We start from the raw sequence: 14700 nt of genomic DNA on the forward strand, positions 1-14700 counted from the left end.
AGTGTCGGGTTTGCTACCTCGTCCTGGAGAACGAAAAAAAGCAAGTTACACAAATTACAATACATCTAGAGCAAGCACAATACCCGCCCAAGATATAGAATACGCTGAACTACCGTAAAAGTTCGTTCAGGCCGCTTGGAAGGAAAGAAGCCCACCACCTACCTGTTCTGACAAATTGTGGGGCGGCTATTGATGAAAGTCTTTCGAAAAACAAGTATAGACAGTTATATAACAACGTTGTTACCTTTATTATGAAGACTGAACATGCCCCTTCCAGTAGCAAGAAACGTGTCTCGAAGACTCATGTCTCCGCATTTGGCGACGACGACGACCACCCTAACGAGCGTAAGTGATGTCGCCGAGATGGAGGCAGATTGCTTTGATTCCACCATGGATTCGGGACGTTAAAGCTAACTTGTGAGCACCGAGATTCATGCAGCATGCTATAAAGCGCCCAAGTGACAAGACGACTTCACATAGCGCGGAAGTGGATCAAAGTCATGATTCAGAAGGAAGAACAGAGATATACCGCGCAGTCAGTGTTGGTTGTTTAGCACTAAGGTTGCGCTGCACGGAATTGTTGATCGCTGAGACGTCATGAGCCAAGTCGGAAAGCTTTACGTTTCCTCTTGCTCCTACTTGCCAAGAACGTACTTGCACGCAATATCTACCTGGCGGCAGATTGCCAAACAAGCCATTCATTTCATTCGCCTGAATCACGGAAACTCTTTCTCACTTGCAGTGTCCGGTACTAAGGCGAGCTTAAGAGCGCTCACTATATGGGGCAGTCTGATTTTCAATTTCAATAATTCACATCTTTATGCAGCGGTTCAAACAGCGGGGGGGGTACGACATTCTGTCGGAGGATGTCGCGACGCTCGCTCAGACGGTCGCTCAGGAGACTGTCGCTCAGGTTTCGACAAAACGCCACGTGCGGCCAATACTTCTTCACGCTAAAGCTCACAGTGACCAGAGCAGGCGTGCTCAAGAGGAAGTTTCGCCGGCATCTACATCCGCGTACTTGGACAGGGGCTTCATTTCGGAATCATCCGCGTTTTCCCTGTATCGTCGACGGCATCGGTACAGCGCCGTGGCTACTAACAAGACAGTGACTAAGACGCCAGCGGCGATGAGAAGGGCCGGGACGCTCCAGGCTGACCCGGTAAGTGGCGCGGCTGCCGAGTGCTTCTCCTGAAGCACCGGCATTCCCGACATGTCGTTCAGCATGACGTCGTTGCCTTCGTCGTTTCTCGACCGGGGGCTGGACGTGGACGAGGCCCCAGACGGCTTCGTGACGGGTTTCATCACGTGGTTGCTCTCCTCCGTCGGCGCGAATTTGGGAGTGTGAGAAGATGGCTGCGGAAGACGGCTCGAATAGGGGCGGTTGGAAGTCGGTGTACCTGAAGTCGGTTGCCTTGATATCGTTGGTTTAGAAGTCGACGTGCTTGAGTAAGAGGGTGTAGAAGTGCGGACGTGGGGAAGCGAAGTTGTGAAAGCTTCCGGCTTACCCGTTGGCTTTCGCGTCCACTTGGCGGGCTTCGTGTACATTTCTGTGGCCTTCTTCCTCGGCTTGGTCGGCTTTGTCAAGGGTGTTGATGCAGTCGTCTCGGTGATCGAGACCGCTCTCGTTGCAGGGCCTTTAGTAGTGGGACCACTTGAGAACAGTCTTGGCGACGCAGTGCTGTATGCTATTGTCCTGTTCACTGCGACATAGAGGCGGGTAGTTGGACGAGTAGCCGCTGTTCTTTGCGGTAGCCGAAGCGTTGTAGGCTTGGCGGCTTCTGTTCTCATTTGCGTGAATGCGCGCCACGTAGTAGTGCGACTTCTCGTGTACGGCGCCGCTGTGGTCGCTTTGCCTCCTGAGGGTTTTACTGACGTAACATCCGGTCCCACCGTATTGCCGTCAACGCTTGGGTAAACACTTGGCCAAGTGGTTGGACGAAGCCAGGTGGTTGGACGAAGCCCAGCGGAAGTTGTGGGTGGTTGCCGCGTCGGTGTAGGCACTCGTGTGCCCGACACTGTCCCTGATGTAGTTCTTGACGTACTGGCCGGGAACGCGGGGCTTGCGGTGGCCGCATGAGGTTTTCTGCTTTCGCTCGCCGTTGACGGCTTTGGCGAGCTGCTAGTAATAAGATGTGACGTAGTAGGAATGGCAGTAGTGGTAGGGTCTATTTCCCGCCAAGAAGAACTTGAACTCACGCTGTAGGTCGAGGCCGCGGTAGGCAAGTTCGTAGCATGTGGCGATACCTTTGTCGCAGGGGGCGCATGCGTCGGAAGCGACGTTACCGGACTTGTAGTGAGGTCTACTGTGGCTGAAGGGACCGGACGTTCCTCCTCGAATCCCACTGGTCGTGGGAACGGCAAGTGACGTTGTAACTGCCCTGGACGACGATGGCGAATGGACAGCGGCTGTAGTTTGGAGATACCCTGACTGCGTCGTGGGCTCATATAGCAAAGTCGTAGGCGTTGGGCTCTCGGGAGCCCGCTGGTCGGGCCCGCGTGTGGTCGGCAAGTTCTCGGTGCTCGCTGCTACGGGACCGGCTTTGTTTGTGCTGCTCTCTGTCCCGTCTTCCTGGTCCACGGAAATGCCAGCATCCGTCGTCGTCGTATCCCACGTGTCACCGGAATCTGTCAAGCGCAACAGATTTAAGAATACAATGAATGCAAGAATGAAAACGAACACTACGACCTGAACCAAGACACCTTATCTTTGCAATAGGATGGCAAAGGGATAGTTGCTATTTCATTTTCGTACGAAACTTGAGAGACGACACTACAAACGCACAACACAAGCTCTCCTCTTAGTCCCTTAGTCCTCATTACCGCACACATGATCTTGTATGTCGGCAACGACAGCATGATGCACGGTGTCAAAAAAAAAAAAAAAAGAACAAGGCATGCGGGGTGTAACCTAGGCAACCAAGAACTACCTTCCTACTTTCAATCAAATATGCAAATCGATCGCACTAGCAGTCCTTGTCTGGCATAGCGTAGATAGCGGCGTGTAAAAGTCACCCGCCGCCATACACTCAAACCACACACCACACAGAGATCACCACACCACCAGCTAGTATTCGACTTATGAGACTTTGATCTCAAGCTTAGTAAATACGCACTGCACTGTAGATTTCCAAAATAGTTACATTCAGCTGGAGAATCAGGGCGATGTGTTTGAATTAACGGCTTACTACTACATTTCACACTTCTATATGAGCTAAGCCGCATCAGTGAAAAAGAAAATAGAAAAAAGTACGACGTACATGGGTAAAAACAAAGAAAAAGAACACAGTGGAAGATGTAGGGTCACGTTTAGCCGTGAAGTTCCAATATACATGGTGTTTCAGCTAACTTGGGCCAAGTATTAAAAATACAAAAGCGCTAAGCGTGTCGTATTGGCGCAGTATTGTCCTGAGCCGTATGAAGCCCCACGTCATATCTTTTTTTCAAATCCGCCAAGCTGGATAATTAACAAAGATTACTTAATTACCTTTTTAATTATTAACTAGGGTAAAATCTTCAATGCAAAAGTTGCAGCACTTGTTCAGAAACACCAGATTATTTAATAAGATCTAAGATAACTGCCCTGATGAATTTTTTTCCAGTGTTTCTTTAAAGTGCGTGAAATTTTTAAAAAATACCACGTGACCGCCGGCTAACGCGCGGCGCTTTTTGTGCCCTCAAATGTAAGTTGAACATATTAGCAAAGGCTGCTCCGCACACAGAGGTCGATTGAACAGGCTGTCGGTGACTGCGATGGACGTTAAGTGACAAAAGGGGAGTACCGTTTTAAGAAAAGAATTCTACGACAAAGCGGCCGCCACGTGCGAATGCGATAAGGAACTGGAGACCACATTTAACGCAGCGCAGGCATTTATTTTCTTTTCGGACCAATGAAGAAACACGACGTAGAGGGAGAGGGGGACACTGGGAGGAAGGACGGAGATAAAAAAAAAAAAAAAAAAACACGATCGCAGTCACCGACAGCCTGTTCAATCGACCTCTATGCGCGGAGCAGCCTTTGCTAATTCGTGATTTTTAAAAAAAATTATTCTCCAGCGTGGTTACACAGTATGCGTAAACGTCACGCTACAATGCACTCTGCAACAAAACTACAATAGCAAACGAACAACGCTAATATGCAAAACACTGTACAGGCAGTACATATATATTTGCGCGGGCATCGCAATAACGTTAGAGTTGGGCCAATGTAGAAAAAAAAGCAAAACATGTAAATAAATACAAATATAATTGGTGACAAAGTGACCAGTTTAGCGATTTACTTATAGTCATTTAAAAATGGTTCTTGAACTGACCAGACAATCTACTTTGGTAAGGTGTAGAATTACAAATTGAAATGTGCAGGGAAAGCACCAATAAATTATTCCACAATTAGTGCTTATCTTTGGTTGAAGATTATGAAGCCAAGAAAACATGGTAGAGTTAGTGTTGTCGGGACAACTAACCGAGGAACCGTTTACACGCCCATCGCAGTACATTATAGCTGACGACCGACAATTTTAGCACTAATAACTGTTGAATAGGACGATTTCTCATTTCAGAGTAAAGCGTTATAGCATGGAAGCAAAAGAATACCACACATAAGCACTGCTCTTGTTTGCAGACGACGCCATTGGCCTAAAACGCAACCCTGAGGAACTTCTGTTGTCACACGCTCTTACAGTGTCTTACAAGTGCTTTGACCTAATGACTAGACGTAAAATATGCGTATGATGGTAATAATAATAAAAAAAGTCATAAAGGAGACAAATGATGTCATCGTTAGCGGACCTGAAGTTCCTCGGACCAGTCTAGAGTTTGCGGAGGATAGGGGTACGGTCAGAAAAGATGGCCACCCGTCGCCTAAGAAAACGAGCCCCCCTGAGCACATGGGTGTATTGCCCACAGCCTAGGCGCAAATACGTTGTATCGCCTCAAGTGGGGCTATCGTCCCATCTCGTCGTCTTTCCCTAAGTGCCCTGCACCAACAGGTCTGCAACGCCGGAGGCCGTACAGTACCGGTGTCCCACCAACCGCGCGATCATAAAACCGCGTTCATATAGCGGCGCCCTGCTGAGTTCGAGATGAGGCCGTTTCCCCTAGCCGGACGGCATAGTCAGCACAGCGGTGTCGTTAGTGCTAGTTATGAGGCTAGTCGCACCACCAGCGGGAAAACGAGGCACGTACAGATCAAACAAAGATGAGGGGAAAAAAAAAACGGAGCCCGGTAGGAGCTTTGGTGCTCCCGCTGACTGCAATGCCGAGTGCTCCTGCTAAGAGCACCACCGAGGATGTCACGTGCGGGGTTGGTTGACGTCACGTTTGGCTTATACCCGGCATATATGGCGCTCTACCCGCTGAATAAAACGTTATGTGGCTATTTTCATGCACTGTTTCGCGGGCTGTCGCGGTAGGTCGTTATTGTTGTAGCTTTCCGAATGTGATTATCATAATGGAGTATACTGAGGTCACGCCGATGAAGGAACAAGATAAACGCAAGAAGAATAAACATCAGACAGTATCGAATCAGACCTTCACATCCGAAAATTCATACTCGAACCGCGTTTTATTAAGCGGCGCTATTTAATTATTTAAGCACACAGCAATTACCCCTATTGTTCGACGAAGGCTTTCAACCAATCCTAGTTTCCAGATTCCATAGATAAGTGGAATAAGTTGCCCAATGAAATAGTAAATTTCCCGAGACGCATTGTGAGAGAGAGACGCAGAGAGAGAAGTCACAAAGGAAAGGCAGGGGGATTAACCAGGCTGAGCCCGATAGGCTACCCTGCACTGGGGAAGGGGGGGGGGGGGGGGTTGAGAAAGAATCTATAGTCAACCACATACTATCTAATTATCTTCTCTTTACTCCCGTTGTACTTATTGCTGCGTAACCATCCCGCGTGATTGTTCTACTTGTGTTGCTTGCATTAGGTTTTGTTACTTTAAATATTCATATTTTCCACTTATAATTAGGGAATGGAATAAATTAGACAAATAAATCACTAACTCTGAGTCATTAACAGTTTTGTATCCATATTAGAAAAATCACTGTTAGCATCTCAGTTACAATAAGTACTGTTACTTTTTTCCCCTAAGAAATAATATCTTAGCATGGTATCTCTGTAACCCAACCAGTAATACTTATGCCTACGCAGAATGCTTTTTTTTATGTATGGCGATTTTATTTATTCCGAGTTCTTTTGTTCTCTTCTTCATTTCTTCGTTTCTTCAAGTGTACATATATTGTATTCATGATTGCATCTGTACTGCCCTGTTATGCTGCTCTAGTTCGACGCTTCAGTGTAAAAGTTGTAACATAGACATACTTAATTAGGATGACTGGATCGTCTTAACTGATGATACAATGCTTATGTTAAAAAGCTGCCGCACTGCGTAATGTTACACTTGAATATTTTGTATTGTAATTAATTTCGCCTTTTCGTTGTACTTGATGCTGTGTCCCACCTGCTATGACCTCGCAAGAGATTGGCAGTATTGTAAATAAATAAATTGGGAAACATCGAAAACACGTCCTCAGCCGTATATCTCAATAAATACCCCCCCCCCTCCTCCTCCCATCTTTTTTCCCAGTGACTGGATTCACCCTTGCCGGAAAAGCGCGGGGTCTCAAGTGTGACAGTAAACTAGACTCAATAGCTAGAACTATTTGAGCGCGAATTGAAGCCCCTGGGACCCACCAAGTTTCGCAGAAATTCAACGCACTTTATTCGGGACAACACTCTAAAAAAAGTTTACACCATTTGGGTCGTATCTTGTCCCCAAACGATAATCGTGATCTGTCTTCTCCGCATTTCCTTTCTTCAACGCTGCGAGCCCTGTACTTCCTAGTCACGAAAGGCTTGCGCGTTATCGGCATTACACAGCATTTTCGGCAGGAAAGTAGCCAGCGCCGAGTTTCCAAGAAAGGAAACGCAAGGAAATCAGACGATGGTTATTGTTTGAGGACAAGATACGACCCAAAGGGTGTAAACTTTTTTTTTAGAGTGCGCCCATAAAAAAGAAGAAAAGAAAAAAAAAACGATCTATTTATCCCGCTAAATGATGGCGTTTCATACTCGTGTTGGTTGCATTTGCGAAGACTATGGAGCGGTTATCGACAGTTCTGAGATGTGGTAGTCCAGTCACGGCAACATAAATGCAAATCTGAGTTATAAAGGCGCGAAAACAAATTCAAAAAGTGGGGGGAGCTTCGTAACTGCCCCCCTTCGCCCCTTGCCTGAAACGAGAGTCTCAATCCGATTCACCCTTAAGTATGCGGGACATTGTCCCGCACAATCATCATCACCAGCCTATTGTTTACGTCCAATGCAGGTCGAAGGCCTCTCCCAGCGATCTCCAATTAGCCGTTTTGTGCTGGCTGATTCCAACTTGCACCTGCAAATTTCCTCATTTCACCTCCCCACCTAATTGTCTGCCGTCCTCGACTGCGCTTACTTTCTCTTGGCACCGATTATTTAACTCTAATTGTCCACCGGTTATGCATCCTACGCATTACATGGCCTGCCCAGCTGTATTTATTTCTCGTGATGCGAATTAGAATATCGGCTATCCCCGTTTGCTCTTTGATCCACGCCGCTCTCTTCCTGGCTCTTAACGTTAGGCCTAACATTTTTCGTTCGATCGCTCTTTGTGCGGTCCTTAACTTGATCTCGAGCTTCTTTGTTAACCTCCAAGTTCCTGCCCCATATGTTAGCACCGGTATAATAAAATGATTATACACTTTTATTTTCAATGACAATGGTAATGCTCCCGGGTTTGGTAATGCCTGCCGTTATCGTCCCACATGCGAGTACTTAAATACCGTTCAACGTAGAGGTGTGAAAAAAACAAAGATGTGTCCGTGTAAAAGCTGCAGGCATGTGAAACACCGTTCCGGATAACAATGAAGGCACTGTACCATGTTTGACGGAATGCGATCGCGAAAAAAAACAAAAAAAAAAAAAAACATGTCTTTCTTTTTCGGAATGCGTGCAGCCAAAACTTAATTTGCGCATACATGTTTTAAGACTATTATTTATGCAGTTTTATGCTAAACAGAGCTCGACGTGACTGACTGCCCAGTAAATCTACATTTAATTACTCCAGAATTACGTGGACTCATTAGAAAACACAGAACGATTTGTCCTAGCTACCACCTTGATTGGGCAACGTTGACACCTTTATAGGCAGCGTATGACAACTTGCGACATGGAGGGGTAATTAGTTTTATGCCATATCCGTCTGAGAACTGCCGTGCAACTGCCGAGCAACCTGCCTCTTACGTCAATCCGCAAGACAACCGCATACCATATGGGCCCGCCCTTCCTTTACTCGCAACATCATGCCTCGTCCTTCCACCTCGACATGTAGACACACAGTGCAATCGCAGGAAAGCTTCCGTGACGGGACTGCGCGTACAATTCTCGCTATATAAAACGCGCTGGTCTTTCAACCGCGCGCATCCGCGTCTATATCTCCTCAGAAACGACGAGCGCAGAAGCAAAAAAAGTGCTCGCGTTCTGTTTTCCCTCGCGTTTCCTGGTTTTCAATCGAATTATTCTTTCAGCCGCGTCCATCCTTCATGCTGTCCAAAGAATACAGACACAGTCTGGCGAGAACCACGACGAGCACTCGGGTGCGCCTACAGACACTGCACACCACGGGCGCGCGCGCGCGCACGCGGCTCACAGGCACAGGAACCGACGCCGCCGCTTCCCGAAAGCGCAAACAGTGGAGACGAAGGAGGCCGGGCCAACAACGCCGACGTTGTATATTCGACACGGCGCGGTGAGCGGGCTACACGGCGAGTAAGCGAGCGACCGAGCGAACCAAGCCCATTACAACGATTGGGTTGCAGGCACGCGAGTGGTGATCGAAACGAAACAAAAAAGTAAAGGTGAATGCGCCAAAAAGGAACAAATCTTGGAAGAATGAGAGAGGTGAGAGAGAGAGAGATGGCGAAGTTCACCGGACAGCACTTGGCGCAGCCTGGCCAGGCACCGCCGTGCCTCCCTTCTTCTGCAGCTTCTTCGAGACGCCGAGCATGGCAATGCCGCTCACAAAAGCCGACGTTGAGCGATGGCCGATTGCTTTGTATGCCCGCTCATAATACAAGCCACGAGAAGTCTCAATCAAGGAGGCTTTCTTTTCTTCTGCTTACTCTTTTTCGTCGCGTATACGCGCCGCCTCCTTGTGCAGTCTGTCTTCCTCCACCGTTCACTCGCCTGTTTGTTCCTGCTTCTGTTTGTTCCCCAGAGCTGCAGTCAGAGCTGCAGTGTATGCCTCTTCTACGCTCCGCCCTCGTTTAATACGCTATTAGAACAAAAATGAAATTAGGCGAATCTCAAGTCGCACCTTACACGATAACATTGTAAAAAAAAGAATCAACGAAAAGCATTTCACTGCGTCAGAAAGGTCACTTGGACTGCATAGGTATGCCAGCCGAAGCTAGCATATGGTCATAACTATAACCACTGCTAGCCGGTATTGGCACATGGTCGACTTCAAGCGAGAACCAGAATAACGCAGCAGTCATGCGTGAAGAGTCAATGTGGAAAGTTGAGAGGATAACATGGGAAGAAAATGCATGACATTAGCAAGAATTTCCAGAATAACCAGAACCGTAGGTCCGCACCCTACCTGCCGGTACCTCGATTCCATAGTATATATATTAAATAAATATTGATAAACAATCCTCACAAAGCTGGCTATCTTACAACGAGGGAGCGGAAAGGAGGAGGCAATGGATGGAACCTTGGCGCGTTGAAGAACGACCCACACATACCGAAGACCAGGCCTCGCCAGAACAGTGCGAGCCCCAGACTTATCAATATACAAAGCTGCTCAATCTATAGAAGTATGTAAGCTCATCTATGTCAACACGTCGCGTATATAGAGTTTCGAGAACGGAACTCCGCAGAGAAGGCTACATATCTGCGTTGCTGAAGTGTCTGGCATCCTCGGGCCAATACACATAGGTTGAAAACGTTGCCTCACACCGGTGCTACTGCTGGGCTGTATACGAGGTTTACCTCGTCTGTGCTCCCTCTGTCTTGCTATTCCCCTTACCCTTCCGCCCGTGAAGGGCAGCCAACCAAAACTACCTCTCGGTTACCCTCCTCTTCATACGTATCATACCTCCCTCTCCTGATAAGCACACCGACGATGAAACACACAGCAATGCCTCAGTGGAGCATAGCGTTCTCCTTCTGAGCCCGACGTCGCAGGTTCGGTTCCGGCAGCGGCCACATTTCAATGAGTTCGATATAAAAAAAAAAGAAAAACAAAAACATTGAACACTCGCGCGTTTAAATTTAGGTGCATGTCACAGAACCTTACACGTGGTCAAAATTAATCAGGAGCCCTCCACTATATGGTGTCCCACATAAACCGTTGTGCAGGTCTGAAACTCCTTTATCTCTCCTATATTCTTGCCGTCTTTCATTTCCCCTTCCCCCAGTACAGGGTAGCAAATCAAAATTCCTTCCGGTCAACCGCCCTGTGCCTTTCCCACTCCAATTCTCTCTCTCACTCCCTCGACAATCTTCAGCACCGCTGCGTGCGTTATATTCACCCAACGTGTACGTCAAAATAGCGCCCAGAGCACGAACTACGCATTTGCAGGGGAAGTTCAGGAAGAAAAAGAACCCGAATAGGTCTTTTTGTAGAGATGACAGCTGGGTTGTTGACGCCTATGTAAGTTTAGCGTGTACAAAATGCTAATTACCTAAGTGAAGTCATGGGCATTAGATGTTGCCGATTCGTGCGGCTCACAACTTTTGCATCCTTTTGTATTACGTTGCGTCACGATCGGTTCTGTTTAACTCAAACGACGGTCTGCAGTCGCCGGCTATGTCGTGTGGAAGATTAAAGCGCTTATGCAAACTGACCTCCCAGAAGATGTCGAAAAAATGCGGCCGGGATACCTGGGCCGACAAGCTCGGCTTTTTTTTTTTTTTTTCTTTTTCTTTTTTTGAGCGCACGACGTGCTGTTTATAAAACACGTTAAGTGCAGCCCCCCGATTCGGCGACCACCATTACCCCGATGACGTACGCACACCAACTTGATTGGGACAATTAATGTACAAAAAAATGGGTTAGTCAACTGAAAAAAATAATAGTTTTCCCGAAAATAACTTAGTGAAATGCGGAGGACTTAAACATATATTGGTGGCCAACGGTGACGGTGCACAAACCTTTGTTCCATCACGAAGAGCGACTAACGGGGAACATGCGATTTCGCGGTTCTACGTCCGCATTACTAAAACGCTTCGTACTCAAGCCAGGCGTGTTACAACAGGTTCCTCGCGATCGCGACAACGAAAATATTTTTAGCAAATGTTACCAGCCAAGAATATTTCTCGGACGTGAAAAGTTGATTGACTTTATCCGCTGATGCGCATGAGTCATTTTATACCGCTTAATTCGGTCGACTGCGAATGACACTGACATAGTCGTTGCACGGAACACTGAGCCTGACAGTTTAGTATTCCCGCGAGAAGACTGTAAGTGAAAAAAAAAAGTAATAATAATGCCAGAGACTAAGAAACTGCGGTTTCGATTGGAGGCGTTACAAAGACCCCTTGACCAGAGCTTTCAATTCCGCGACGGCTGGCGGGGAACTTCGTAAACGAGACTCAATTTCCCCGGCACCCAGGTGGTACGGTAACAATTTATCCGAAGCGGCCGATAGCGTTAGAGAAAACGAACCGCACGTGAAAGGTTGACGCGCGAGGAAGTATAGGCTCTTTTAAAATCCCAGGCACATTTATTCCACAAATGTCGACAGCTATAGCAATCCGGAGAGTCAGGCCCATTTCCGACAACTTCTCTCGGAATTTCAGCAACATTTCTTTCTTTTTTTCTCATTCCGCGATGGTAACGATGGCAATTCCGTTATCCATTTATACGTTTTCGTCGTCCGTCGCCAGGCCTCGCTTCCAAACTCGGCCGACGCACTCGGTCACAAAGTCGTCGCCCATTCAGCTCCCCGCTGCCGTGAGACAATGACCGCGAGATGTGAAGCACATTTCCTCTCCTTTTTTATTTTTTTTTTTTCGTTTCTTCCTACATATTGTCCAGTGGCAATGCTTTTCGCGTCTCTCCATCGACGTCCTCTTCGGAAAACACATTAGCCGGCACTGGCACTACATTTACCCCCCCCCCCCCCTCCCCCTTCCTTTGACGAAATTTCTGGTGCCACTATAGTTTGCTTCTTGTCTCCCACTGTACCTAGCTTCGGTTGCGAAAGAGCAGGACGCCGCGCAGTCTCCCTAAAGCTTGCGCTAACCCTCTCGCTAGTTGCATGCAGTGTGGCGGGAACCACGGCTGCGCCGTCGTTCGAGGGTCTTTAGCGAGGCGCGACCCAGCCTATCCTTGCACTATCGTGTTGTGGTTTTTTGAACCGCCTTTCAAAAAGCTGAGAGAGTCGGTAGGATTCGTGCGTTGCCCTATTTCGTTTCTCTTGCGTGCGTGCGTGCGTGCGTGCGTGCGTGCTTTGCATACGCCTGACTAAGTGTTTTCTATAATAAGGCAGAGAACAGTTTTGAAGACCCTTGGCGAGTGAGTCTCTGGTCGGGGATAGCTTTTATTTTGATTGAAATGACAGACACTACCACGTGCGGACTCGTTCAACTCTAAAGAAACAGTCCAACGCGTATTGCATTTCTTTGTCATCGTTATAAAGCCGAACGCGGCGATCACTGGACCGGGTCAAATTGGCTAGATCGTAGACCAATTTCCGATACGATGATTCTTGGTCCACGGCCTTACGCGTAGCCTCAGGCTCACAAGGTGACGCGGGCGTTACTTCCCTTTTCGGAATGACTCGGCTCAGTGACCGATTGTTGGGGTAATGCCTCCTTGCACTTCCTTTCTTTCCATCGCTTAACCTCCTTCCTCCTGCGTAGGGTAGCAAACCGGATACGCATCTTGTCGGCATCGCTACCTTTCCTCCTCCTCCTCCTCCTTAGGGGAGTGAGAGAATCTGACTCCAGAGGCCGTTGCAAGCCTCCTACTGCTAGATTACTGCATAGGCTTCCTTTAGGCTCCCTAAATGCCCGATATGCACCTATATGCACCGATATGCACCCGATATACAGCCTATATGCACCGAATCTCAGCGCAGAAAGAAGCACTGTTTATTTCCCCATCGTGGGCTCTGGAGCAACGAATGTTCCGTGGGAGAGCGTGCAGGTTTGGGACTAGCTGCAAATGAGACTATTTGGGAGTACATGATTACGACTGACAGCACGCATATTTGACTACTGTCTGCCTCTTTCGCTGTCCTATATAGTCCAACCCTTGTGGAGCTAACGCGTAATCAATCTAAGGGAAACCCCGTTCTCTCCCTGTGACATTTCCGGTCGCGCACACCATGGCTTCCAAAGCTTCGACAAAAGACAGTAGGAACGGAACATGCAGCTGAATGTGATATGGCACTAACGATGAGGGATGTGCAATGTATCCCCGGAAGGCATAGGACACCTTTGGCAACGGCATGTCAAATGTGGTTTGCAGTGTCCTGGTGTTGCGATTTCAAGTAGAAGGAAACGTCACAGCATGGTACGAAGCGATGGTGAGAACCTGTTTTCCAACGAAATTATTATGCTAGGTCGGTTCAACAGACGTGATACCGATGACAATATTACCTAGGACAGTCAGTGAATGACAAACAATCACGAGCAGGTTGGCGGACTGTTCGGCTAGTTGGTCGTGCCTAACTGTCAGGGAAATAAGCGGTTGAAAAAAATACGCGCCCATAACAAAGTGGGGACGAACACAAGCGAACATTTATGAAAAAGCGCTAGTGTTCATCCACCACCGTTTGCGGGCGTATCATTCGGTGCTAATTTCCCTCGAAAGCTATACAACGAGAAGCATTCCTTCAGAAGATTAAATTGTTGGGCTAGTTGACCCAACTTATCTTGCAAAATGGAGCGCAGAAGAGGTACGGAAAGAAAGAGACGGGACAGGAAAGACACTTTTCTAACGAGATAAGTACTTTGTAAATTTGGCCTCTTGCTGCAGGTATATTGAATACTACGCCACATTTAACGGTGTTCAGTCCAGTTCAGTTTATTTTCTTTAGAGATTACATTACAAGCGTTTTCGCTAAAAGTGAAGCGCGAAAACGAATGAAGTATTTTTTTTTTCAGAAACTATACTAAAGTAAATGAGCCGCTGACATCACTTTCCATTTAGTGATTCGCACATAGATTTTCGTTTTCTCTGCCTTTTTTTTTTTCTTTATTCTATGGAAAGCCACAAAGCACTTCGGTCTGTCCGGGAGGCACGGGTCGCTCGACCGTTCCCCGTCTGGCATTGCAATGGTCACGGCGCTGCAACCAAAAGCCGAACTACTTCGCGCGGCGCAAGTAGCCCGCGCGGTGCACACAGTGTTTCGCGCAGCACAGCGGAATCAGCCAGGCGGAGCATAATTAACCATCGACCGCGCCAGCGGCATAGCTGCGTTTTGCGACGCACTCTCGCCCCGGCAGCGACGACACTGCTCGTCGTGTAACGATGCCCCCGCAAACCGAGCGAAAATACAGCGAGGACGGGTGGAGAGGTTTGGGTACGCGGCAAAAGAATGTGCGGCAAGGAAAATATTGAAACTGTGCGCTGCACGGAAGTGACAAATACGAAACAGGAACGCAGCGAGGCGGGCGAACGATTGGGCACAGTTCTGGCCGTGACAGC

At 47.9% G+C, this 14700-nt stretch overlaps 1 protein-coding gene across 1 annotated transcript in view; it reads right to left on the reverse strand.

Moving 5' to 3' along the window:
- Positions 1-219: 219 nt before the first annotated feature.
- The window catches only part of LOC119433767 (uncharacterized), a 128092-nt gene continuing 113611 nt past the window's right edge, over positions 220-14700 (reverse strand). Inside the window, exon 9 of the mRNA XM_037701015.2 lies at positions 220-2628. Within this exon, the coding sequence (XP_037556943.1) occupies positions 2123-2628 (506 nt within the window). The 3' untranslated portion in view covers positions 220-2122. The remainder of the gene's footprint in view (positions 2629-14700) is intronic.

The sequence above is a fragment of the Dermacentor silvarum genome, chromosome 11, assembly GCF_013339745.2.
Source record: "Dermacentor silvarum isolate Dsil-2018 chromosome 11, BIME_Dsil_1.4, whole genome shotgun sequence".
Classification (NCBI taxonomy): domain Eukaryota; kingdom Metazoa; phylum Arthropoda; class Arachnida; order Ixodida; family Ixodidae; genus Dermacentor; species Dermacentor silvarum.